General features: G+C 40.4%; 1 protein-coding gene across 1 annotated transcript in view; it reads right to left on the bottom strand.

The window, feature by feature from the left end:
* Window positions 1–25351, bottom strand: part of cpsf6 (cleavage and polyadenylation specific factor 6) — a 46845-nt gene that overhangs the window by 9689 nt on the left and 11805 nt on the right. The window contains exons 2-9 of the mRNA XM_078219740.1: window positions 24101–24319; window positions 23230–23333; window positions 22706–22851; window positions 21728–21898; window positions 17912–18413; window positions 16730–16845; window positions 15904–16057; window positions 5278–5477 (exon numbers count right to left, since the gene is read on the bottom strand). Coding sequence (XP_078075866.1) covers window positions 5282–5477; window positions 15904–16057; window positions 16730–16845; window positions 17912–18413; window positions 21728–21898; window positions 22706–22851; window positions 23230–23333; window positions 24101–24319 — 1608 coding nt within the window. The 3' untranslated portion in view covers window positions 5278–5281. The remainder of the gene's footprint in view (window positions 1–5277; window positions 5478–15903; window positions 16058–16729; window positions 16846–17911; window positions 18414–21727; window positions 21899–22705; window positions 22852–23229; window positions 23334–24100; window positions 24320–25351) is intronic.

Raw genomic sequence — 25351 nt, 5'->3', positions numbered from 1 at the left:
AAGCACACGGGAATTATAAATTGCTTGAAAAAGATATCATAGTACATTCATTCAGGCATCAACATCTTTGAATACTTTCTACACTATTACTGTTTCGTAGAAATATTAAACGCCTAAAGATTTGATTTGTCTTGTAAAGAAATAAGTAGAATATATTGTTTGTTTAGCAAAACACAGCCAACTGGCAAAGTTTTGTCCTCTTTCTGGGCAATTTATCCAAGGAAACAGGATTGGGAAATACAGAGTTCAGTTATTAAGCAATTTAAAAGTAGATTTGAAGCTGAATCCAAATATGGATCACAAAAACAATGCACACAATTTCTATTCCACCAAAAACTGAAATAAATCCAACCATATGTCGCTTTAAGGATTATCAAACATTCATAATCCACAGATATAATTAGGAAATCAACTAATAATAAAAACACAATGAGAAATGGCACAGAACACAAGTGATTTGATATTTAGGGTTGAAATAAGAGGGATAATTAATGAATTTTAACTTGTAGAGATCACATTCAAATTATATTACAAAGCAATTTTTCACACCCATGTGACAGGTCATTTTAAAATTGTATTTATACAGGTAACAAAACCAGCATTTTACAACATTTACACAATGTAAAAAATTATTTTACAATAAGAGTATTTTGTACAAGCCTCTAGTTTTGATTACTGTGGATAATTCCTCATGCAAATTGTGGCCTAATTTTTGTATACAAGACAGCCATTAACAAAATTTTATTCACCGTTTTAAGGCATTATATCCCTAATTGTCTTATAAAGATGAAATAGAAATTTTCTGCAACTGTGAAATGACACAATAAGCACTATGTTTCTACCAATTTACAAAACAAAAAAAAAACACCAGACTAGACAGGTTTCCCAAGTCTGCAGAAAATGTTGACACAAGTAAATAGTGAAAGGTGCAACACAAGATTGATTTTAAATTGGGGCTGGAGTATGTTTTAAAAGATTTTAAGTAGCTAAAACAATTCAAAGTTCTGAAGAAACTTAATTTTGAAATTACTGAAGATTAAATGCTTTTATTAAATAATTAAGACTTTTGCTAGCTACAGGGCACAGCCAACAGTTTATTGCAGGGCAACAGCAATTTCTTTAGTTTTTCCATCGGAAACTCAAGGGAAAATTTAAGAGAAGCAAAAGGTAGAGTGGTACTGGTAACCTATAAAAAGTCCAATTTGGTAGCTTATAATTTGAGAGCACATTTTACATGAATATACATAGATTGCAGGGAAAGATATACAGAACATCCAATTCAACCTTTCATACAAGGCAAACAAAACTTTACATTCAATATCAGTTATAGGTGCTGATCACCATAGAAATTTATCAGAACACAAATGTGTGCGCACTGCCTTGGAAGTTTTTGAAAAGATTTACATGTGCAAACTATTCATGAGATTTGGTGAAATTTAAACCCTGGATTAAAATTTATTTAAAATGTTAGTTACAACTTACAACAAAATACAGAACTTAAAGTTACTACCAAATGAGAAGTTCTTGGAGAATATTGTATAGCTTCAAATGCATATGTTCAATGAACATTTTATTCATTTTTCTATACAATGAATTAAAAAATTAACTCCCCACCTGACAAGGAGCCTCATTTGCTCTCCGTCAATTAACTCAATTCATTACTTGTGAATTTAAGTTACCAGATAGGTCATATTGGGCAAAATTCTTACCGCTCTATTTTAGTGTAATTTGACACTTTACATGGCTTTCATAGTTTCTTAATTCTGAAGATAGCTCATAGGACATACTGTGCAATTCTGTTACATGTATATGTACTGTAGGCAATTTACAGGATAGTATAGTGAAAGCAGAAAATAAAATGCAGCTAACCTATGGTACCTAAGCTCCATTTACTTATAGACTATGCATTAAGAACTTTAGTAATAACTACAATTAAAATTGAACATAAACCTGATCTAGTGCCCAGTTGAGTGATTAGATTTGTGCTTTCTGGTATCATGGCGTTAAAGTAGCATTAGATCACTGATGCATATTTCATCCGTTTAACACTGTCTGTAGCGATGTAAACATTCTTAGAGTGGCAATTTAAGGAATTGCATTGTCAAGTGTTCTTTTTTTAAAACTCCTTCAAAGTCAAATATACACAAATATCAGACTAAACCAATTAATCTTTGACAAGCTACAGTAAACCTGAAACTCTGAAACCTGTTAAACTGACAGTAATACATCCGAGAGAGACAGGTCTTCAATTAAAGATGGATTGGAAGAGCAACGGGGAGGATAACTGCCCAATAATTTTAAGGAATAGTGGACAACAATAGTCAACAGCCAAATATGGCAGAATGAAAATGTGCCATAAGATTTTGATTCAATTCTTTCTCAATTTCATATACAGCACTGGCTTCTACCTATTCTCCTGACTGTGAAGTTTAGGACAGGATACTCCATAGCTACAATTAGTATAGTTCCATGTGTGAATAATGGGGATAAATAAAATATAAATTTAAATGAAAAGTGTGCAGCACAACAGCACTATTAACTTCATCCAACCAAGGCAGATACAATTCATAACCTAAATTCCTGAAATGCCCCACATTAGAATCCTTAAATCAAAAATGTTCTTAATATTAAACAGTGCCATTCAATTCTGGTGTAAAAATAGTAACTGAGGATTTGTGTTGATATTCAGCAATGTCTTTATGACTAATTGGGTATTATTACTTCCATGAACATTGTTGGTTGCAATACATTAAAAAAAATTCAAAAACTGTGTTGCTAACTTCACAAACCAACTTGAGCGAATTACTTTGGAAATGACCAATTCAGTGTAGTGCATAGATTTCACAAAATAAATTACATTTAGCATACCAAAAAGACATTCACAATTCCTTGAAACTATAATACAAACATTTCCCCACATCATGGAGAAAAACTGATCAGGGTGAACACACTCAAATTTATAAGATTTAAAGTGAGGGAAAAAAACAGGACTTTACATACAAACTGTGCATAAAATAAACTTTCACCAGCCTGGGTCTTTTTAAAGATCTCACTAAAGAAACAATCATAGCAGGCCTTAAACCATCCATGGCATAATAGAACCATAGAAATGATACAGCACAGAAGGGAGCCATTTGACCCAGCTTGTCCATGCCGATCTGCAAACTACACCCACCAAATTAAAAACTGCACAGTAAAAAAAAATCCATGAACAATTATTTTTACCAATCGTATCTATTTAAGTTATAATAGCATAAAAATTGCAATACTTCTCTAACAACACTGGTGGCTGGATTTTGTAAACTTCTCAAAAGTGTTGTGCTGAGCAATTACCAAATGACTAGCAGAACTCAGACACTGCTTTAAAAAGTGCAAGTCAAAGAGGTAAGAAAGTGCATTTAATTTTGAAGCTAAATTTACAATAAGCTTCAACAAAAAAGCAAAAATTAAAACATTCCATTATATTAACCTATTTACCTGTGGGAAATAAAATGTAAACTGTCAACCAATTTGGTATTTTACAATTTTTCTGCATGTGATATTTGAAGACCACATCACAAAAACATCACTTGAATATCTATTTTTGTATCAATACTCATCATTACTTTTTTTTTTATACCATTATTCTTTATATCATTACAATGCTCCCTTTGCCTTTTCATTACGGGCCAACTTGAATATTAATAAATACCATAAATGAAAGTAACTCAAGGCATAAAAGTTGCAGCTTGCTGAAGAAATAAATCAAAGCAAAATGTGAGACATAAAGATGCTAAACTGATTAGGAAATTGCAAGTGCTCCATTTTGAAAACTACTCCAAGGTAATTGTGCAGGACTGTCCTCATTTGTAAAGCCTATTTACTCAACCAGGTGCAAAAGAACGAAAAGCTTTAAATGGAATGTTTATCATCAATCCGGAGCAAATCTAAACAGTCAGACAATAAAACATTTGTGGGGGAGGGGGGAGAGAAAGAGGAGAAAAGAGCTTTACCTGAAAGTTTCTTTGAGGTAAAATATATTACTGTCAGTCTCAGTGCAGGACACATCAAGTTGCTCTTTTCAGAAATGTGTCATAAAACTCACAAATCCTGCAAATGGGTTTCTCCTTTCTCAGGCACCATCAATTGCCACAGGGATCAACAGGTTATTTGTTACAAGACCTTAACTGGATATGCCATTTGTCATTTTTGTTCAGGGAGGGTAGCATGGCCTCTTGCACTCCGTTCCTGTGGGGAATTTCAACTTTGCAGCTTCACATCCTCACAATGACCTATTTTAGGATTACTAAACACCGACCAAGTATACACAGCATCTCTCAATATAGCCATTTTAGAAAAGGTTTAAGCTTCTGAATATTAGATTGCTGCGAAATCTGTTTCTAAGAATTTGAAGATAATGAGTCAGAGCCCCATCTCCCTAGTTGGAAGACCACATAGCCACAGAAAAGAAATTTAAATTTAATACATATTCAAACCTCCAAACATTAGTGACAACATTATTTGTGCATTTACCCAAAACTTAGTACTCCTCTATCCTTTTACAGTCCAAATTATACATCTGGTAAATTGGCCAGTTGATATCACAGAATCACTTTTACTTTAAGCATTCCTACAACATGCCCGGGAATCTCCCCTGCATAAATTTGGCAAGAAATGGAACTTGGAACATCTGGATGCAAACCTTCCCCACAATATGGAAAAGAAGGAGGTTTGCAAGTCAGCATTCTTGTATCAATAGGCTTAGCTTTGAACCTACTCACAATTAAAATGTGATCTGCAACACCTTGTGCTGAAGGCAATTTGCTTGGAATGGCAGAGGTGAGGATGGTGGGAAGTAAAGAATGGATATACATTTTAAAAATAACATTTTAAGTGGAACTATGCAGCCAGAGGCACCCAGAATCACAAATCTGTGGCAACTATTATTACTTCAGCACATGTAGCACCAAACAAAATTCTAAATTGGAACAGAAATTGTGGAAAAAAAGCTTTTTAAAAGATTCTTACATGAAAAGCAAAGCTTTAATCTGTGAATTCAAGAGTAAAGTAACTCAAATGTAATTCGTCATAAATTAGACACCAATTTCAATGGCGTAATACTTACCAAAATTAAGAATGTTATTTGAGAAATGTGTTAAAACAGCTTCTGTGCAACTTAACATAAGGTCCCAGTCGAATGTTACTGCATAAAATTGAAGAATTATCAAATCTGTTTGTGAAATAGGCAGAAGAATAAAAATAAATCACTTTAGTTCTAAAATGAGCAGAGCAACCCACCTATTTAGCGATGACGATACTCTCGTTCTCTGTCTCGCTCCCTGTCTCTGTCTCGTTCACGATCACGATGCCTTTCCCGCTCTCTACTTCTTTCACGGTAATAGTCATCGTGCCGATCACGGCTTCGTGAGCGCTCTTTGTGGCGTCTGCTTTTCTCTCTCGATCTACTGTGATCTCGCTCCCGTGAACGTTCACGTTTTCTACGAGGAGTTATTAAAAAAATGATCAATTTAACATTTATTTTAAAAGTTCCATTTGTTTTGATGGTCATACAAGTTAATTAACCAATTTCTACTACTCGCAGGATTACTTCCAGCATTTTTCTGCTGGTTGCTCATAACCAACAAAAATCTTATTTTATTCTGTATTGTAACAAACCAGTATGTAACCTGAGGCATTGTCATCCACATTGCTTCTGTGACTGAAGCATCCAAAGTTAGTGATTTAAATTGCTTTGTCAGATGGTTCCCAGCGCTGAGCAATTGCCCTAGGTTAGCAATTGTGATCAATTGCTGCATAAATCCTTATCAAGGAACTTCCATGAGGTTCACTCGGTTGATCCCGGGTATGGAAGATTTTCTTATGAGAGGTTGAGCACTGGAGTTTAGGAGAATGAGAAGCGACCTTATTGAGGCATAATGGATTGCCAGGGGCTTAAGTAGGTGTGGAGAGGTTTCTTCTTGTGGGAGTGTCTAGGACCAGAGAGCATCATCTCAGAGTAAGACAGGACAATTTAAGACAGGACAAAGAACAATACAGCACAGACACAAACCCTCTGGCCCACCAAATCTGTGTTGATACACAGTTTCTATCAATTGTTCGTCTCCAATTAATGTGTCCATCAAGATATACCTTGAACGTTGCTAACGGGCCTGCTTCCACCACCTCCAATGGCAGTGCGCTCCAGCCTCTGTGCGAAAAAAAAACTTTCCCCACGTCTTTAGGGGCAGGTGTGACCTGTTTAAAAAAGACGGGTGGCACTTGAATCCCAGGGGGACCAATATCCTGGCGGGAAGGTTGGCTAAGGCTACTGGTGAGACTTTAAACTAGAAAGGTTGGGGGGAGGGAATCGAAATGAGGGGACTGAGAGCGAGGAGGTTAGCTCGCAAATAGATAAGGAATGTAGACAGGGTAAGAGGGAGGTTAGACGAGTGAGGGAGAAGGGAAGTGCTCAGGCTGAAGGTCTGAGATGTGTCTATTTTAATGCCAGGAGTGTAGTGAATAAAGTGGATGAGCTTGGAGCGTGGATTGCTGCTTCGAATTGTGATGTGGTGGCCATTACGGAGACTTGGATGTCTCAGGGACAGGACTGGGTGCTTCAGGTGCCGGGTTTTAGATGTTTCAGGAAGGACAGGGAGGGAGGCAAGAGAGGGGGGGGAGTGGCACTGTTGATCAGGGATAGTGTCACGGCTGTAGAGAAGGTGGACGCCGTGGAGGGACTGACTACGGAATCTCTGTGGGTGGAGGTTAGGAACAGGAAGGGGTCGGTAACTTTGCTGGGTGTTTTCTATAGGCCGCCCAATAGTAACAGAGATGTTGAGGAGCAGATGGGGAAACAGATCCTGGAGAGATGTAGGAATAACAGAGTTGTCGTGATGGGAGATTTTAATTTCCCAAACATAGATTGGAATATCCCTAGGGCTAGGGGTTTGGATGGAGAGGAGTTTGTTAGGTGTGTCCAGGAGAGTTTCCTGACACAGTATGTGGATAAGCCTACTAGAGGAGAGGCTGTTCTTGATCTGGTGCTGGCTAATGAACCTGGACAGGTGGAGGATCTCTCGGTGGGTGAGCATCTTGGGGATAGCGATCATAATTCTATCTCCTTCACGATAGCATTGGAAAGAGATAGGGTCAGGCAGGCGAGGAAAGTGTTTCTCTGGAGTAAAGGGAAATACAGTGTCATCAGGGAGGAAATTAGACGGGTAAATTGGAAGGAGGCATTCTTGGGGAAAAGTACCGAAGGAAAGTGGAGGATTTTCAAGGAATGTTTGTCTGGAGCTCTGCATGACAACGTTCCGATGAGACAGGGGGGTGTTGGTAGGGTACGGGAACCGTGGTGCACGAAGGTTGTGATGAACCTGGTGAATAAGAAAAGAGAGGCGTACAGAAGGTTCAGAGAGCTAGGAGGTGTTAAGGATTTAGAGGAGTATACGCGATGTAGGAAGGAGCTTAAGAAGGAAATTAGGAGAGCGAGAAGGGGTCATGAGAAGACCTTGGCGGGTAAGATTAAGGAGAATCCCAAGGCTTTCTACAAATATGTCAAGAGTAAAAGGATGAGATGTGAAGGCATAGGACCCTTAAAAGGTGAAGGGGGAAAAGTTTGTGCGGAACCGTTAGAAATGGCGGAGGTGCTTAATGAATACTTTACCTCGGTATTCACGGTGGAAAGGGATCTGGGTGGTTGTACTGCTGGATTGCGGAGGACAGAAAGGATCGAGCATGTGGACATAAAGAAAGAGGATGTGTTGGAACTATTGAATGGCATCAAGGTTGGTAAGTCGCCGGGACCGGATGGGATGTACCCCAGGTTACTGTGGGAGGCGAGGGAGGAGATTGCGGAGCCTTTGGCGATGATCTTTGCATCGTCGATGGAGACGGGAGAGGTTCCGGAGGATTGGAGGATTGCGGATGTGGTCCCTATATTCAAGAAAGGGAACAGGGACAGCCCGGGAAATTACCGACCGGTGAGTCTAACCTCAGTGGTTGGTAAGTTGATGGAGAGGATCCTGAGAGACAGGATTTATGATCATCTAGAGAAGTTTAGTATGATCAAAAGTAGTCAGCACGGCTTTGTCAGGGGCAGGTCGTGCCTTACGAGCCTGGTTGAGTTCTTTGAAAATGTGACCAAGCACATTGACGAAGGAAGAGCGGTGGATGTGGTCTATATGGACTTCAGCAAAGCGTTCGATAAGGTCCCCCATGCAAGACTTCTTGAGAAAGTGAGAGGGCATGGGATCCAAGGGGCTGTTGCCTTGTGGATCCAGAACTGGCTTGCCTGCAGAAGGCAGAGAGTGGCTGTGGAGGGGTCTTTCTCTGCATGGAGGTCAGTGACCAGTGGAGTGCCCCAGGGATCTGTTCTGGGACCCTTGCTGTTTGTCATTTTCATAAATGACCTGGATGAGGAAGTGGAGGGATGGGTTGGTAAGTTTGCTGACGACACCAAGGTAGGTGGTGTTGTGGATAGTTTGGAGGGATGTCAGAAGTTGCAGCGAGACATAGATAGAATGCAAGACTGGGCGGAGAAGTGGCAGATGGACTTCAACCCGGATAAGTGTGTAGTGATCCATTTTGGCAGATCCAATGGGATGGAGCAGCAGTATAAAATGAAGGGTACCATTCTTAGCAGTGTAGAGGATCAGAAGGACCTTGGGGTCCGGGTCCATAGGACTCTTAAATCGGCCTCGCAGGTGGAGGATGCGGTCAAGAAGGCGTATGGCGTACTAGCCTTCATTAATCGAGGGATTGAGTTTAGGAGTCGGGAGATAATGCTGCAGCTTTATAGGACCCTGGTTAGACCCCACTTGGAGTACTGCGCGCAGTTCTGGTCACCTCATTACAGGAAAGATGTTGAAGCCATTGAAAGGGTGCAGAGGAGATTTACAAGGATGTTGCCTGGATTGGGGGGCATGCCTTATGAGGATAGGTTGAGGGAGCTTGGTCTCTTCTCCCTGGAGAGACGAAGGATGAGAGGTGACCTGATAGAGGTTTACAAGATGTTGAGGGGTCTGGATAGGGTGGACTCTCAGAGGCTATTTCCAAGGGCTGAAATGGTTGCTACGAGAGGACACAGGTTTAAGGTGCTGGGGGGTAGGTACAGGGGGGATGTCAGGGGTAAGTTTTTCACTCAGAGGGTGGTGGGTGAGTGGAATCGGCTGACGTCGGTGGTGGTGGAGGCAAACTCGTTGGGGTCTTTTAAGAGACTTCTGGATGAGTACATGGGATTTAATGGGATTGAGGGCTATAGATAGGCCTAGAGGTGGGGATGTGATCGGCGCAACTTGTGGGCCGAAGGGCCTGTTTGTGCTGTGGCTTTCTATGTTCTATGTCTCCCCAAAACCCACCACCTCTCACCTAAACTTTGCCCTCTTGTGGTTGACCCTTCCACCCTGGGAAAAAGCCTCCGATTATCCACCCTATCCATTCCTCCCAATTTTGTAGACTATCAGGTCGCCCCTCAGCCTCTGTCTTTCCAGTGAAAACAATCCGAAAACCTCTCCTCATATCTAAAACCCTCCAGACCAGACAACATCCTGGTAAACCTTCTTTGCACCATCTCCAAAGCGTCCACACCTTTCTGGTGGTGTGGCAACCAGAACTGCACACAATATTCCAAATGCCGCCTAACTTAAGTTTTATACAGCCGTAACATAATTTGCCAACTTTTATACTCGATGCCCTGGCCAATGGAAGGCACAGTAAGAAGTCTCACAACACCAGGTTGAAGTCCAACAGGTTTATTTGGTAGCAAAAGCCACTAGCTTTTGGAGCGCTCGCTGCTCCTTCGTCAGGTCAGTGGGAGTTCTGTACACAGGGCATATAAAGACACAAACTCAATTTACAAAATAATGGTTGGAATGCGAGTCTTTATAGGTAATCAAGTCTTAAAGGTACAGACAATGTGACTGGAGAGAGCGTTAAGCACAGGTTAGAGAGATGTGTATTGCCTCCAGACAGGACAGTTAGTGAGATTTTGCAAGCCCAGGCAAGTCGTGGGGGTTACAGATAGCGTGACATGAACCCAAGATCCCGGTTGAGGCCGTCCTCATGTGTGCGGAACTTGGCTATCAGTCTCTGCTCAGCGACTCTGCGTTGTCATGTGTCGTAAAGGCCGCCTTGGAGAACGCTTACTCGAAGATCAGAGACCGAATGCCCATGACCGCTGAAGTGTTCCCCAACAGGAAGAGAACACTCTTGCCTGGTGATGCCATCATCTCACGTGAGAACACCGTCCACCAGGTACACGGTACATACTCTTGCAACTCGGCCAACATTGTCTACCTGATAATCTGCAGGAAAGGATGTCCCGAGGCATGGTACATTGGCATTGGGGAGACCATGCAGACGCTACAACAACGGATGAATGAACACCGCTCGACAATCACCAGGCAAGAGTGTTCTCTTCCTGTTCATAGAATCATAGAATCCCTACAGTACAGAAAGAGGCCATTCGGCCCATCGAGTCTGCACCTACCACAATCACACCCAGGCCCTACCCCCATATCCCTACATCTTTTACCCACTAATCCCTCTAACCTACGCATCTCAGGACACTAAAAGGCAATTTTAGCATGGCCAATCAACCTAACCCGCACATCTTTGGACTGTGGGAGGAAACTGGAGCACCCGGAGGAAACCCACGCAGACACGAGGAGAATGTGCAAACTCCACACAGATAGTGACCCAAGCTGGGAATCGAACCCAGGTCCCTGGAGCTGTGAAGCAGCAGTGCTAACCACCGTGCTACCGTGCTGTCCTGTTGGGGGAACACTTCAGCGGTCACGGGCATTCGGCCTCTGATCTTCGGGTAAGCGTTCTCCAAGGCAGCCTTCACGACACATGACAACGCAGAGTCGCTGAACAGAGACTGATAGCCAAGTTCCGCACACGAGGACGGCCTCAACCGGGATCTAGGGTTCATGTCACACTATCTGTAACCCCCACGACTTGCCTGGGCTTGCAAAATCTCACTAACTGTCCTGTCTGGAGACAATACACATCTCTTTAACCTGTGCTTAATGCACTCTCCACTCACATTGTCTGTACCTTTAAGACTTGATTACCTATAAAGACTCGCATTCCAACCATTATTTTGTAAATTGAGTTTGTGTCTTTATATGCCCGGTTTGTGAACAGAACTCCCATTTACCTGACGAAGGAGCAGCGAGCACTCTGAAAGCTAATGGCTTTTGCTACCAAATAAACCTGTTGGGACTTTAGCCTGGTGTTGCAAGACTTCTTACTGTGTTTACCCCAGCCCAACATCGGCATCTCTACATCAATGGAAGGCAAGCATGCTGTATGCCTTCTTGACTACCTTATCCACCTGTGTTATCACTTTCAGGGATCCGTTGACCTGTGCACCCAGCTCACTCAGTATGTCAATGCTCCCCAGGGTTCTGCCAGAGGTGAAGAATTTCTTCTGTCAGAGGGTAATGAATCAGTGGAAATTTTTACTGATTTTACAGCAGAGGGCTGTAGAGGCTGGGTTATTAAGCACGTTCAAGGCCGAGACAGACAAGATCTTTTAATCAGTAAAGGAATCAAGGGTTATGGGGATAAGGCAGGAAAGTGGAGTTGAGGATTATCATATCAGATCAGTCATGATCTCACTGAATGGCAGAATAGGCTTGATGAGCCAAATGGCCTACTTCTAATCCTACTTTTTATGGATTCCCCAGACGATCTTTAGGGTTCTCCCAAATCTGACGCTAGGGAGCCAGAAAGTTATGTGACATCATCTCGTGAATCAACCAGTAATCTAGCAAACAGTTTCTTGGTTATCGCAAGAATGATTCATCTTCTCAGCCATGGAGGAGGTGAATCACCCATGAAGGGTCCTTGCATACAGGAACCTCCATCTCCAAAGAAACTGTCTGCCCAGAAATCAGAAACAGCATCACTTGGGATGCAAAGAAAACCACTGTCTTTTGCAATGAAAAGTGAATGAAAGATTAATTTCTGGACAGCTGGACTTCAATCATATGAAGCATGTAGACAAAGTACAAACCCCGTGATAAGTTTATTTTGCACCAGTGTATTAATCACAACATCCGCTTGTTCAAAATGTGCTCAGCTGAAAAATTTATAATGCTCAATCTGCATCAAGCCAATATCTCCATTAAAGTTCTAAAACTTGACAAAGTTTCAGTTTTACTCCTCAGGGAACTTTTTGTAAGGCCTCCAACACATTGTTTCAAACCTCAACCTCAAAGGAATCTTTTGTCTCTATGCTTACAGTCGCTGAAGTAAACACCTGTAACTTTTGATGGGTTCCTGCTAAGGCCATACCTTCGAATTTATGAAGTATCAGACCCTTATTAATTATGACTTTTGCGTAGGTGTCTAGTTACTCAATCTCTTACGCAAATACCTGAGCTAACTCTGCATAGAAGACTCGTCTTCCTGGCCCAAATCTGGGGAGGCAATTTACATTTTGGTTATTAACTGGGGGTGGTTGGGGAGCTAGAATGCTGAGTGGCAAAATTGAAAAGAATACCCAATTTTATTTGTCTTAGACCAAAACACACACTGAGCACTGCACAATCACTGGAACTTTGTGGAACAGTGTGATCATTTTCACTTTTTGAATACAATGTATTTAAACTGCAACAAAATCTCCAATTAAACTAATCCAGTTCCACTGAAGCAGATGTTACAATTTATACAATTTTATCAAATAGTCTGAAACTGATTACACAACATTCCATACAAACCTTTTCTCCCTCTCCCACACTTCCCCAATGCTTTCTTACTTATCCTTTACCTTATGACGTCCTGGCTGAATTAAATCTAAAGTATGGATCTGGAACTTGATGTGCCCACTTCAAAGTTTAAAAGAATTCAATAAACTAAACATGCTCCTGGACGAATTAAGATTTTCTGAAATTCAGATACACAGCACTTTTATACTTGGGCAGAATTGCCTGCCTCTGTTGTAAATACTATCCAACAAGTCCATGCTGGTTTTTATGCTCTACACAAGCATCTTTCCACCCTCTTCATCCAACTCCATCAACACATCCATCTAACTTGCCTCTTGTGCGTTTACAAAACGTCCTCTTCATTGCATCTTTGCCAATCGCTTCAACTACATTTTACGGTAGGGAGTTCCAGCATCGAATTCTGGAAGAACAGCTTCTCCTGAATTCCCTATTGGATTTATTAGTGACTACCTTATAACATATAGATCCCTAGTGCAGGTACTCCTTGCAAGCGGAAACATCTGTTCTATTTCTACTCTATAAAATCCTTTCATAATCCTGAAAACCTCTCTCTGGTCATTAGTCAAGTTTTCCAATTTCTGGGGAAAGAATCCATGCCTGATCATTCCCGATAGGTATAACCTCTCAATTCTGGCATCACTGTACAAATTCAGTGCCTCCAGATAATTGTTATAATTTTAAACTAAAACTGTTCACCATGCTCCTATGGCCTAACCAAGATTCTATACAAGTTTTGCACAGCTTTTCTGTTTTTAATTCTCTCTCTAGAAAATGAACCCATGTTTTTTTTTAAGTAGCCTTATTGATCAGAGTAACATGTGATTTGTGCACCTGTACCCCAAATCACTGCTTGTTTTCTATACCCGAAAGAGTATGTGGCCCCAACATTACAAAATTTATCACCGATATTGAAGCCGTTTTTCCAATTGCACAATCATTGTGCAATATATATTGACATCTTATTGCAGTCCACTTCTGCATTAAACATCCTCAGCTTGTGGGAAGCGCGAGAACTTTGTGAGATTTAGCTGGAAAAATTGTTTGAGTGCCACTCAAAAAATAGGTGCACAGGAAAAACAAACAATACCAGAAAGAGCCTCACTTTTGTTACAATTTGGAATGAAAGTTTGTGATAAAACTCTGACATGTGTGGTCCAAGAGAGTATTTTTGGTTGCACTGTCACGCTTCAAACTGAAGCCTCAATTCTGAGATTATCTTGGAACATAGAACATTACAGCGCAGTACAGGCCCTTCGGCCCTCAATGTTGTGCCAACCAGTGAAACCAATCTAAAGCCCCTCTAATCTACACTATTCCAATATCATCCATATGTTTATCCAATAACCATTTGAATGCTTTTAATGTTGACGAGTCCACGACTGCTGCACGCAGGGCATTCCACACCCTTACTACTCCGAGTAAAGAATCTACCTCTTACATCTGTCCTATATCTCTCACCCCTCAATTTAAAGCTATGTCCCTTCGTGTTAGCCATCACCATCCGAGGAAAAAGGCTCTCACTATCCACCCTACCCAATCCTCTGATCATCTTGTATGCCTCTATTAAGTCACCTCTTAACCTTCTTCTCTCTAACGAAAACAACCTCAAGTCCCTCATCCTTTCCTCATACGATCTTCCCATCATACCAGGCAACATCCTGGTAAATCTCCTCTGCACCCTTTCCAACACTTCCACATCTTTCCTACAATGCGGCGACTAGAACTGTACGCAATACTCCAAGTGCGGCCGCACCAGAGTTTTGTACAGTTGCAGCATGACCTCATGGCTCCGAAACTCAATCCCTCTACCAATAAAAGCTAACACACCGTATGCCTTCTTAACAACCTGGGTGCTTTGACACCATATTCAAATTAAATTTGCTCTAATCTTAGCCAGAATTCCATCAGGGGAATTTAACCATCCGTTTAATCTTTTTTAAAAAAAATTTCATGGGATAAGAACATAAGAAATAGGAGCAGGAGTAGGCCATCTGGCCCTTCGAGCCTGCCCCGCCATTCAACAAGATCATGGCTGATCTGAAGCGAATCAGTTCCACTTACCCGCCTGCTCCCCATATCCCCTAATTCCCTTATCGATCAGAAAACTATCTACCCGTGATTTAAACTAGGGATGTGGGCGTTGCTGGCCAGGTCAACATTTATTGCCATCCCTAATTGTCCTTGAGGGGGCATTTAAGAGTCAACCATATTGCTGTGCATCTGGTGTCACATGTAGGCCAGACCAGGTGAGGACAGCAGATTTCCTTCCCTAAAGGGCATGATGTGAACCAGATGGGGTTTTTTTAATGACAAGTGACACTGTTTCATGTCACCATTAATTCCAGATTTTAAAAATTTAATTCATCTTTAAAAACTAAGATAACAGAGTCCATTTGTAAGCAAATGTTCATTTCCATGATCAAATCTTTCATCCTATTCTCAATGGGTAGGATTGAAGGCAGACAACAAAAAAAGTGTTCTGGTTTCAAAAAGTTTTAAATTCCCCTCTCAAATGAAATGGGCACTGAAAAATTTGGACAAAGCCACATGAAACATTTCTGGAATGGGACTAGCTAATTTCAAGAAGGTTGATCCTATGCTTTCAAGTGGCAAAAGACAATCTTTAAATGGGGATAAAAGAAATTCTCAGCTGATGATCAGACCCTTTTTTTCATGATCAGACTCTTATGGGAACATTGCTGCTCAGCATGTGGAAGCATCAATGGAGGCAACTGCTCTTGTCGAAGGCAAATATGTTAGCACAGAATAAAACACTTGAACGCTTTGATAACACAGACAGTACAATCATCACTGAACACAGGACCAGATTTCAAATTCTAACTTTAGTCAATTTGAGTTCATTGCTGCAAACACGCAGCAGTCCATTCCCAGTCACAAGGTTGGAAAGTTAAGCAGCTGATTTAAAGAAAATTATGATTGCTCTATGCCTAAACATTATGATGTTAACATCCTTTGCGAAGCAAAATTCAGCTCTGGCAAGCCCTTCCACTTAGTAAAAAGCAAATTTGACAGTTCAAAACACTGTCATTGTCTGCTGATTAACTTGTACCATCGATGAAATTTTGGCAACTAATAGACAAAGTTAATGCAACACAACTGCTGTTAGTTATTAACACCAGCAACATTACTGAATTTTGATCAAGGATGAAAACTATCACCTTACCGTGACCCAGAGCCATATGACTTTGATTCTATTCCATGAAGACAATCCTGTAGAGAACTTATGAGAACTTTACAACGGTCATCAGCAGATACTTTAGACTGCTTAATCAAAGAAATAGCAGTGACCAGGGTCTCAATAGCACTCCCATAATCACCTGCAATCCAAATGAAAAAAATTGGCCATTAGTCTATTCCAAAAGTTCAGAATCGTAAATGTAGACAATCAACTAATTCCTGAATTCACACCTGAAATTCCTTCTTTACTACAACTATTTTATCTTACTCAACCCCCAGTCCTACAACTTGTACTTTTGATCTTACCTTCTGACATTCACTTAGATTACTTTCTGGTCAGTTAACGGTCCAATGAATAAATGAATGGTTTAGTGCTGTACTAAGCCATACTGATCAAAAGGTTTCCCAATTTGATCTCCAGACTTAGTTCCACTGGCTGATCTCAGCTAGCCAAGCAGTTGGCATTAGGAAGCTACAACTGGCATGTGTCTTTTGGTTGGAGAGAGGGGTGCAACCTTTGGTTTCAACTGTGAACACTTTCCAAAGACTTCTCCTAGCCTATGTCGACAATGTGTGAGCATTAATAATTCTGAAGTCAAATGAAGGGTAATTTTTCACATGTAATGCACTCCAGCTTCTGAAGATCTACTGCAATGTACTTCAATTGATCAGGTTGCTTAAGCTCATAATAAACCAGGTGAGATACGTGGTTACCAGAATCAGTACAATTATATCCTGCACAATTTGCTTTTTTCAGAATGGAGATATATTTTGTGGGTGGTGTGAGAAAGAAAGAAGTTGCTTCAGTTTACCAGCACTAGCATCCGACACAGCCCTTGAAATTGCACTGCTAGAAATAGCTCTGTTTCGATTCATGATTTCCTCAAATTCTGCTTCACTCAGTGGAGTCCGTGAAGAATCCATGTCTCTATCATGAAACAAATAGTAAACAATAGCAAACTTAGTATAAATTTATTTCCTAATAACTATAGCAACAAATCACCGGTCTTTTCTTGACATCTTAAATTGAATCATGGAAGGCAAATTAAAAAAGAAAATACAAAGAAAGTATTTTCAGATGAATTTCTTTGTGAATATTGATGATGGAATTGATTTCCTTCTTGGGAATGTTGAGTGGTGACACTGCAAAAACGTTAGAAGGTGGCTAAGTTTCTATTGATACTGTGCCTGAACCCAATTTCTGAAGATCACCAACCTACTTGTCTGACAACACTATTTCATGAGTTATCATTACTGCCTTCTAGTGTAAGTTACACTCGATTCATGATTTTAGTGCAATGGGATTTTAGTCTGGCTTAGAAATGAATCAAAGCTTAACCTGATTTCTGGTCAAAGCACAGTGACACTTTCTGAAAGAAGCATCTACATACTTCTTGTAACATTACAGTAGAGTGTCAAAGTTGGACTATTAGATCTACTAGCTAAGTAAGTACTTCTTAAAAAAGAAAAGTTCTAATTAACGCGTAAAGAAAGCAGGGATTCACCATTCTGCTTTCTAAAATATTTGCATTTCTAATAACTGGAAGGTAATTTTGACCCTTCTTGCATCCACCAACGCAGTTCTCACCAAACATACAGGATGAAATTCTAATCAGGCAATAGCCAATTATTGTAAACAAGGTTCTGCACAACTGAAACCCAAACTGTATACCATTAGTTTCAGACCAATTAATGCGATGTAAAGGCAGCCTATGATTTCCAATGTAGTTATGAATTATAGGTTGTTTCATATCGTGCATTTGGCTAATAAAGTTGAAACCATAACCATAAAGGTCATTTACCACTGCTGAATTTGAACCCAAGTCTCAAAGGTGAAAGGTCAGTAATCGATACAAAATCCAACTGTCCCCTTCCCACACTATTCCCAGATAATATCAATTTAAAACTAATTGATATTTGTATACGTCATAAGGGATTTTCACTCAAGATCAATAAAGGGACATTTATAAAAATTAAGCATACGCAAGACTTACCTGCCAGCAGGTCCATAATCTCCGCGATCATATGGTGGAGGCCGCCCATATGGATCTGATGGAGGTGGTCCACGACTGTCAGATGAGGGAATTACATTATTGGCCGGTGGTGGGAAGAAAGCAGGATTTACATGAGGGGCTGGAGGAGGTGCACCAGGAGGGGGTCCAGGAAGATGGGGAGGTGGAGCAAGATTAATGGGAGGGCCAAGTGGACCTGGGGGACGAGGTGGGAAAGGACCAGGTGGTGGGGGTGGTCCTTGTTGAGGAGGAGGGGGGCCAGGAGGAGGGCCATAGCCTGGAACAGGAGGGGGAGGACCAGGGGGGAGTGGTCCCATGGGAGGTTGCCCAAATGGCTGTCCTGGAAACAAAACTGGGGGTGGAGGACGATCACCACGATTTGGTGGCCCACCTAATGGAGGAGGAAGGCCTTGCCCAGGTGGAGGTGGACCCGGGGGGCCTGGGGGGCCAGGAGGACCTGGAGGTGGTCGGGGTGGACCTTGTCCTGACAAAAATAAAAAGATACTGTTACACGCAATGCAATTTATAATAATCATCTGCACTAAAGATCACATGCATTATATTTAGAACGCCAAAATTCTGTTTTGAACAATTTTAGGAACATAGGAGCATGAGTAGGCCAGCTGTGAGCCTGCTCCGCCATTTAACTAGATCATGGCTGATCTAGTCACCTCAATGTTATGTTCCTGCACTATCCCCATATTGTTCATCAGAAGACCATAAGACATAGGAGCAGAATTAGGCCACTCGACCCATTGAGTCTGCTTCGCCATTCAATCATGGCTGATATTTTTCTCATCCCTATCCTCCTGCCTTTTCCCCATAACCCCTGAACCCCTTATTAATCAAGAACCTATCTATCTCTGTCTTCAAGACGCTCAATCACCTGGCCTCCACAGCCTTCTGCGGCAGTTCCATAGATTCACCACTCTCTGGCTGAAGAAATTCCTCCTCATCTCTGTTTTAAAGGATCGTCCTTTAGCCTGAGGTTGTGCCCTCTGGTTCTAGTTTTTCCTACTAGTGGAAACATACTCTCCACGTCCACTCTATCCAGGCCTTGCAGTGTCCTGTAAGTTTCAATAAGATCCCCCCTCATCCTAAACTCCAATGAGTACAGACCCAGAGTCCTCAACCATTCCTCATACAACAAGCTCTTCATTCCAGGGATCATTCTGGTGAACCTCCTTTGGAGCCTTTCCAAGGCCAGCACATCCTTCCTTAGATATAGGGCCCAAAACTGCTCACAATACTCCAAATGGGGTCTGACCAGAGCCTTATACAGCCTCAGAAGTACACCACTGCTGTTGTATTCTAGCCCTCTCGATATGAATGCTAAGATTGCTTTTGCCTTCCTAACTGCCGACTGAACCTGCACGTTAACCTTAAGAGAATCTTGAACAATGACTCCCAGATCCCAAGTCACATACCTAGAAATCTACCAACCACTGCTTTGAACATATGCAATGACTGAACCTGCACATCTCGGTCCCAAATCGTCTACCTCTTATTCTGAGTCTATCCCAAGGTTCTCGCCCCCCCCCTCCCCTTCATCTTTCCCCATAGGAAAATAACGTGATCCCCGGATTAGACTGGTTAACCTTAGATAAGGTGACCAAAACTACACACACTACGCCAGGTGTGGTCACACCAAAGTTTTATACAACTTCTGCAAGACTTTCTTATTCCTATAGTCAAATCGCCTTACAAAATGCAAAAATACCATTTGCCTACCCAACTGCTTATTGGACATGCATGTTAGTTTTCAATGACTTATGAACCCAAGACCATGCCAGTCTCCTTGGTCATCAACATTTTCCAATCACTCTCCACTAAAGTAGTACTGTCTGTTTTTCTTAAAGTGAATAATTTCATATTTTTCCACATTATATTCGATCTGCCATTTTCTTGCCCACTCAATCTAAATTTCCTGGAAGTCTCTTTGTATCTTCCGCACACCTCACATTCTGACCAATTTTTGCATCATCAGCAAACTTGAAAAAATTGCATTTGGCCCCCACATCCAAATCAGTGATATAAATTGTGAATGGCTGGGGCCCCAAACATTGATCCTTGCAGTACACAAGTCACAGCCTGCTGAGATTGATTTATTTATCCCTACTATGTTGTTGGTTTACCAAAACACAATCCATGCCAGTATATTTCTTCTAATCCCATGAGCTCTAATTTTGCTTACTAAAAGCCTTCTGAAAATCCAAATATACCACATCCATTTGTTCTCCCTCACTCATCTATTCTGCTAGTAACATCCTCAAAGAATCCAACAGGTTTGTCAAACATGATTTAGCTTTCATTCATCCATGTTGACTCCACCCAATCATTATTTTCCAAATGCCCAGTTATCACATTATTTGGAATATATTCTAGTATTTTCACTACCACTGGTGTCAGGCCAACAGGTCTGTTGTTCCTGGCTTTCTCTCTCCGTCCTTTCTTATCTAGTGGGGTCACATTTGCTACCTTCCAATCTGGGAGGCTATAGAATCTATAGAGTTCTGGAAGACGATCACCAATATATCCACGATCTGTGTAGCCACTCTGGAATATAGATCAGGTCCGGGGGATTTATCAACTTTATCAGCCCCATTAACTTTTCCAACACTACTTCATTTTGAAACTAATTTTTTTTCTGAGATCCTCAATTACTAGTCCCTTGGCTCCCCAGGGAGATTTCTCACGTCTTCCTCCATGTATGTTTACCCATTATAATTTCTCCATTCACTGCCCTGAGGCCACATTTCTTTTCATAAACTTCTTCCTTTTTACATAACTTTGAAGCTTTGTCCGTTTTTATATTCCTTGCTTGTTTAATTTTGTATTCTATTTTTTTAATACTAATTTCTTGGTTCTCTTGTTGAAATTTACTAGTTTTTTGGCACAACTTTATATGTCTCTTCCTTTGATCTGATAGAATCCTTAACTTTTAGTGTTACCCATGGTTGGATCACCTTTCCTATTGGATTTACAGATGTAAATTTGTTGCAAGCCACATATTAATTCTTTAACTGCTAACCATTGCTTGTCTACCGTCATACCTTTTAATGTAGCTCTCCAATCTACCTCAGCCAACATGACCCTCATACTTTACTTGTATTCTGTTATGGTCACTCTTTCCTAGGGGCCCCTTTACAAAAGATTCACTACCCTTTCTCGTTCTAATTTATATTTCCATTACAATTTCTTAAAAAACCATAATGAAGAATAGCACCTAAACATGTCAACTCACGGCACTGAACATCTTTAAAGATTTGCTTTGGCAGCAATGAAGTCTAGGAAAACGAATTAAATTTTTGAAATTCAGTGGAAGATATCTGAACATGGCTATTACTTGTTCATCTCCAAAAAAAAAATGCACGTAGTGTGGTGGCAGTGAACTTACAAACTAAGCAATTGCCTGAATAATACTTATTAGTCCAAATGACTTGATGACACAATCATCTGGAAAACAAAGGATTAGAAAATGGTGAGAATGTGGAACTTGCTGCCGTGCAGAAGTAGTTGAAAAAGATAGCTTTGACACAGTTAAGGTGTGGCTTGATGCATACATGAATGAAAAGAGACGAGAGATCAGGAAGAAATGTAGGAAGAGGTACTTGGTACAAGAATGGTCACAGGAAGGAAGAATACCTAACCTAGATCAGCTGCTATTCTTTACTATGGAAATTATGGAACAACCTAAGAAATTAAGAATCATGAAGATTTGGATATTAAAGCATGTGTGGTACTTTGTTACCATCTTCCTATGTTGTTCATTAAATACTGATAATCACTGACACTCACCAGGAAAAGGTGGGGGGCCTCCTGGTCCAGAAGGCCCGGGGAATCTGTCCCCACCAGGGCCAGATGGTGGGAAACGACCACGTCCTCTTCCACTTTGGGAAAATGCTAAGCGACTGTTGGCTCCAGGAGGCCCAGCTTTGCCTTCCCCTGACATTTGGCCAGACTGAGTAGCTGCAAGAATGATAATTGCCAATCAGTTTAAAATCATGATTTAAGAACTAATGTGCAATAAACAAATATCAAAAGCAGTTTCATTACCTAATATATATTGACATCGGGTTTATATCATCCTGCAACTGATGGGTAATGCTATATTTATACTGTTGCAAAATTGCAGTGTCAGAGAGCATTCCATGGGCAGGTGGTGGTAAAACTCTCATACATCAAACAAGTATATATCATGTGCACTAATTAAGTGCATTTATTTTCAAGTGCACCACAGAAAGACTGAGTAGAACATCCAGCTTTAGCAGAAAAAACTGCATTCATGTAAGTTATGTTCCAACAATTTCAGATAGTCATTTCCCTTATATAGGCAAACATGGGAGTCAGTTTCAGAAACAGGAAAAAAGATAAATCTCAAGTTAAATATTTTCAGTTGGTTAATAGAAAAATTGGCAGACACAAGGCAAGTGCCTTGTTCTCAACATAATGATATGTGTTCATGTTCTCCTGAACAGATAGAATGAGGTTCCATTAAAGCACATCTGAAAGACTGCATGACTAATAACATAGCAATCGCTTAGTAATTGCATAGAGGTAGATTAGATTAGATCAAGTGTTCAAGTCTTGGAGTGAACTTTGAATTCAAAGCCTGGGGGCTGTTTTTAACTGAGCTAAATCAAAATGCTCAATTAGTATTAGTAAAGACCATCATAAATGATTTTTAAAAAGTTTATACACAACTGCTCCTTGACAGAGTATCTGTATGGCAAATAATAATCACATTCTACAGTACATGTATTTGCATAAACTTACATTTCCTAGACTGCATTTCAAATTGACTGAGTGACTGCTTATTGCATGGTGTGACAATAGGATTCTGTCCATGCATGTCTCGTTTAGGAAGCATATCCAACAGTTTTTTGGATGAACTTTCAGATCCCACACAAATGAGTGCAAACCTGGTTTTAAAAAATAAAAACCAAACTTGATTACACTTTGATGGCCATTTAATAGCATTATTAATCTTTTATACCACCTAAAATGGCAACTCCTGTGATATAAATTTATGTAATTAGTTAACTTTCAACATGATTGGTTATCATTAAAAGCAATTTCCCTCTGCAAAAGGTGCTAAAGTCTTTTGCAGCTTATATAACTTGCCATTTCAAGTTTCTGATGAACATTCACTGCACTATTCAATTTAGGTTTTACTTAATTTATTGAAATTACAGTTCCTTGTAGATCTAATTACCCGAACCCAAATAAATTGCAATTTTAACACTTGCAGAAGTTGATCTGTAATGCTTAAACAGTGTAAATCCATCATATGCTCTCACCCTTTTGACTGTCCATTAGCCCGGTTCTCAAAAAACTTTATTTCTAAAACATCAGTAATGCCCATTGAATGAAGAGCTTCAGTCAAATCCTCATCTGTGGTCCACTGTAAGACAATGTAGGGAAAAAAATAAGAAGCAATATGCTTTAAAAATACATATCTCACTAGCACACAGATCCTAAATTAGTTTCTGAATTTAGAAGAGATGCTTGCCAACTGTGAAGAGTGAAGATAACTGCATTAAGTGTGAACACTGTACAAGGATTTTCAGAATATACTCAAGATCTTTCATTGTCACTGGACTGAAATGCAGTTTATGAACAAGTTCATTAAATTTTGTTTGCAAATTCTTGAGAATCCTGGGTAGTATCCATCACAGGGTTCAAACATTAACCTTTGAAACACTCGGGGACAATGGGCCTGACACACTTGTTCAACCATTGGGAACCATTTAGTGTATATTCCATGCTAGATAGATAACTAATCTATGCAGGTCCAATTCTTAATCATGTCAATCATTAACTATTGATAATCAGATACTCAAAGAAAAAGTGGAAGCTCTTCTAGTCTATAGTGGGGATAGGTTTCCTGGCTCCTAAGGCCAGGTGGTGGAAAATAACTCCCACTAGCAGATGGGGTTGGCTCTTTTAAAATTACTTTCAGCTTACTATCAGTATATCCATCCAACTTCTATTGCAAAGAAGCTTAAAACTCTTTACAATTCCACCCAAAATATTTTGTTCATCTGTTATTGAGCCAAATCAGGAACCTTTGAACAAGTTGTATTTGCAGCTGTTTGAGGATGTTGCAAAACTCAAACACTGTACAAATAAAACTCTTAGCAAAAAGTAGAGACAAATCGCAACACTTACCCAAGTCAGATTCCCAATATACAAAGCTATTCTCTTGCCAGTATAGGTATAAACAATATTTGGACCCAATGAATTGGGAGTTTTGCCACCATCATCTGAAACGGACTGTGGCATGCTGTCCATGTAATCACGATCCTCTGGTGCGTCGCCATTATTGGCAGATGGCGATATGACATCATCATACAAATCTATCTGATCATGACCGCTGTACTCAGTTTCCTAATAAGGCAAGAACATAATTAAAGTTTTTAAAATAAAAATCTTCAACTAGAATTATGATTTAACAGTGCTCTGCATTAACATAAATACAACTTGATCCTCTAGACTAAAGCAGCCCTCACTGTCGGTCAGTCAATAAAAGAAAGCACAACCAAGAGAAACTGAAATGTAAAAACCAAACTCCTCTATAACATTATGATCTTGGTGGAGACCAGCAACTATTAATAAATTCAAACTCCCAATTAACTGAACAAAATGATGCCACAAGATTTCAAATTTAACACAAAAAAATGATTACTAAACACTAACTAACTAAACACTTTTTTCATAAACATATACTTTATACCTGAAAATCTCAGCAGCACATACCCTGTTCTATCTAATTTCTACCCAGGAGTTTCCCTACATTTTACAGATTTGAGGATCCCTTCACTTCTAAACAAATCCAAGTGTGCCACAGCTCTCAGGGATTCACTGATTCTCCTCAATGTTTTTGCTATTCTCCAAGGTACAGGATTTCTTGGGGTCCTCTGACTAGGCAACCCTTCAACTCTTCATGATTATGGACTGTCCAGCTCAAGCACGGGCTTCACTGCTTTCTTGCTAGTGACTCGAAATCAGAAAACACCTAGATTTCTGATAAACCTGATTGCTCCTGGCAGATTCTCTCCTTATTTGTCTTTAACTGCCCATTTCTCTAAGAAAACACACAGCTAAACCCAAAACCAAGAACACCTCCCTGTAATCTATCTCCAAAACATCATGGCATACCTGGGATGTTTCAGACAGAGATTTATACTAATTATCTCAGATTTCCAAACTCTTATGGATATAGCTAGACATTGGTCTCCACCAAAAAACTCAGGGTGGGGTCACCCATTATTTAATGTTTTCCGTCTTCCACCTCTGATCTTGTAGCTATGCCCCCTTGTTCGAGACTCTCCCATTAGCGAACGATCTCATAATCTACCCTGTCAAGCCCCCCACCCAACTATTTAGTTTCGCTTGATAGGACAACCCTTTCATCTCAGG

This window comes from Mustelus asterias, chromosome 9 (assembly GCF_964213995.1).
Source record: "Mustelus asterias chromosome 9, sMusAst1.hap1.1, whole genome shotgun sequence".
Taxonomy (NCBI): Eukaryota; Metazoa; Chordata; class Chondrichthyes; order Carcharhiniformes; family Triakidae; genus Mustelus; species Mustelus asterias.
Note: the sequence above shows the minus strand (reverse complement) of the source record. Positions and strands in the feature narration are given on the sequence as shown.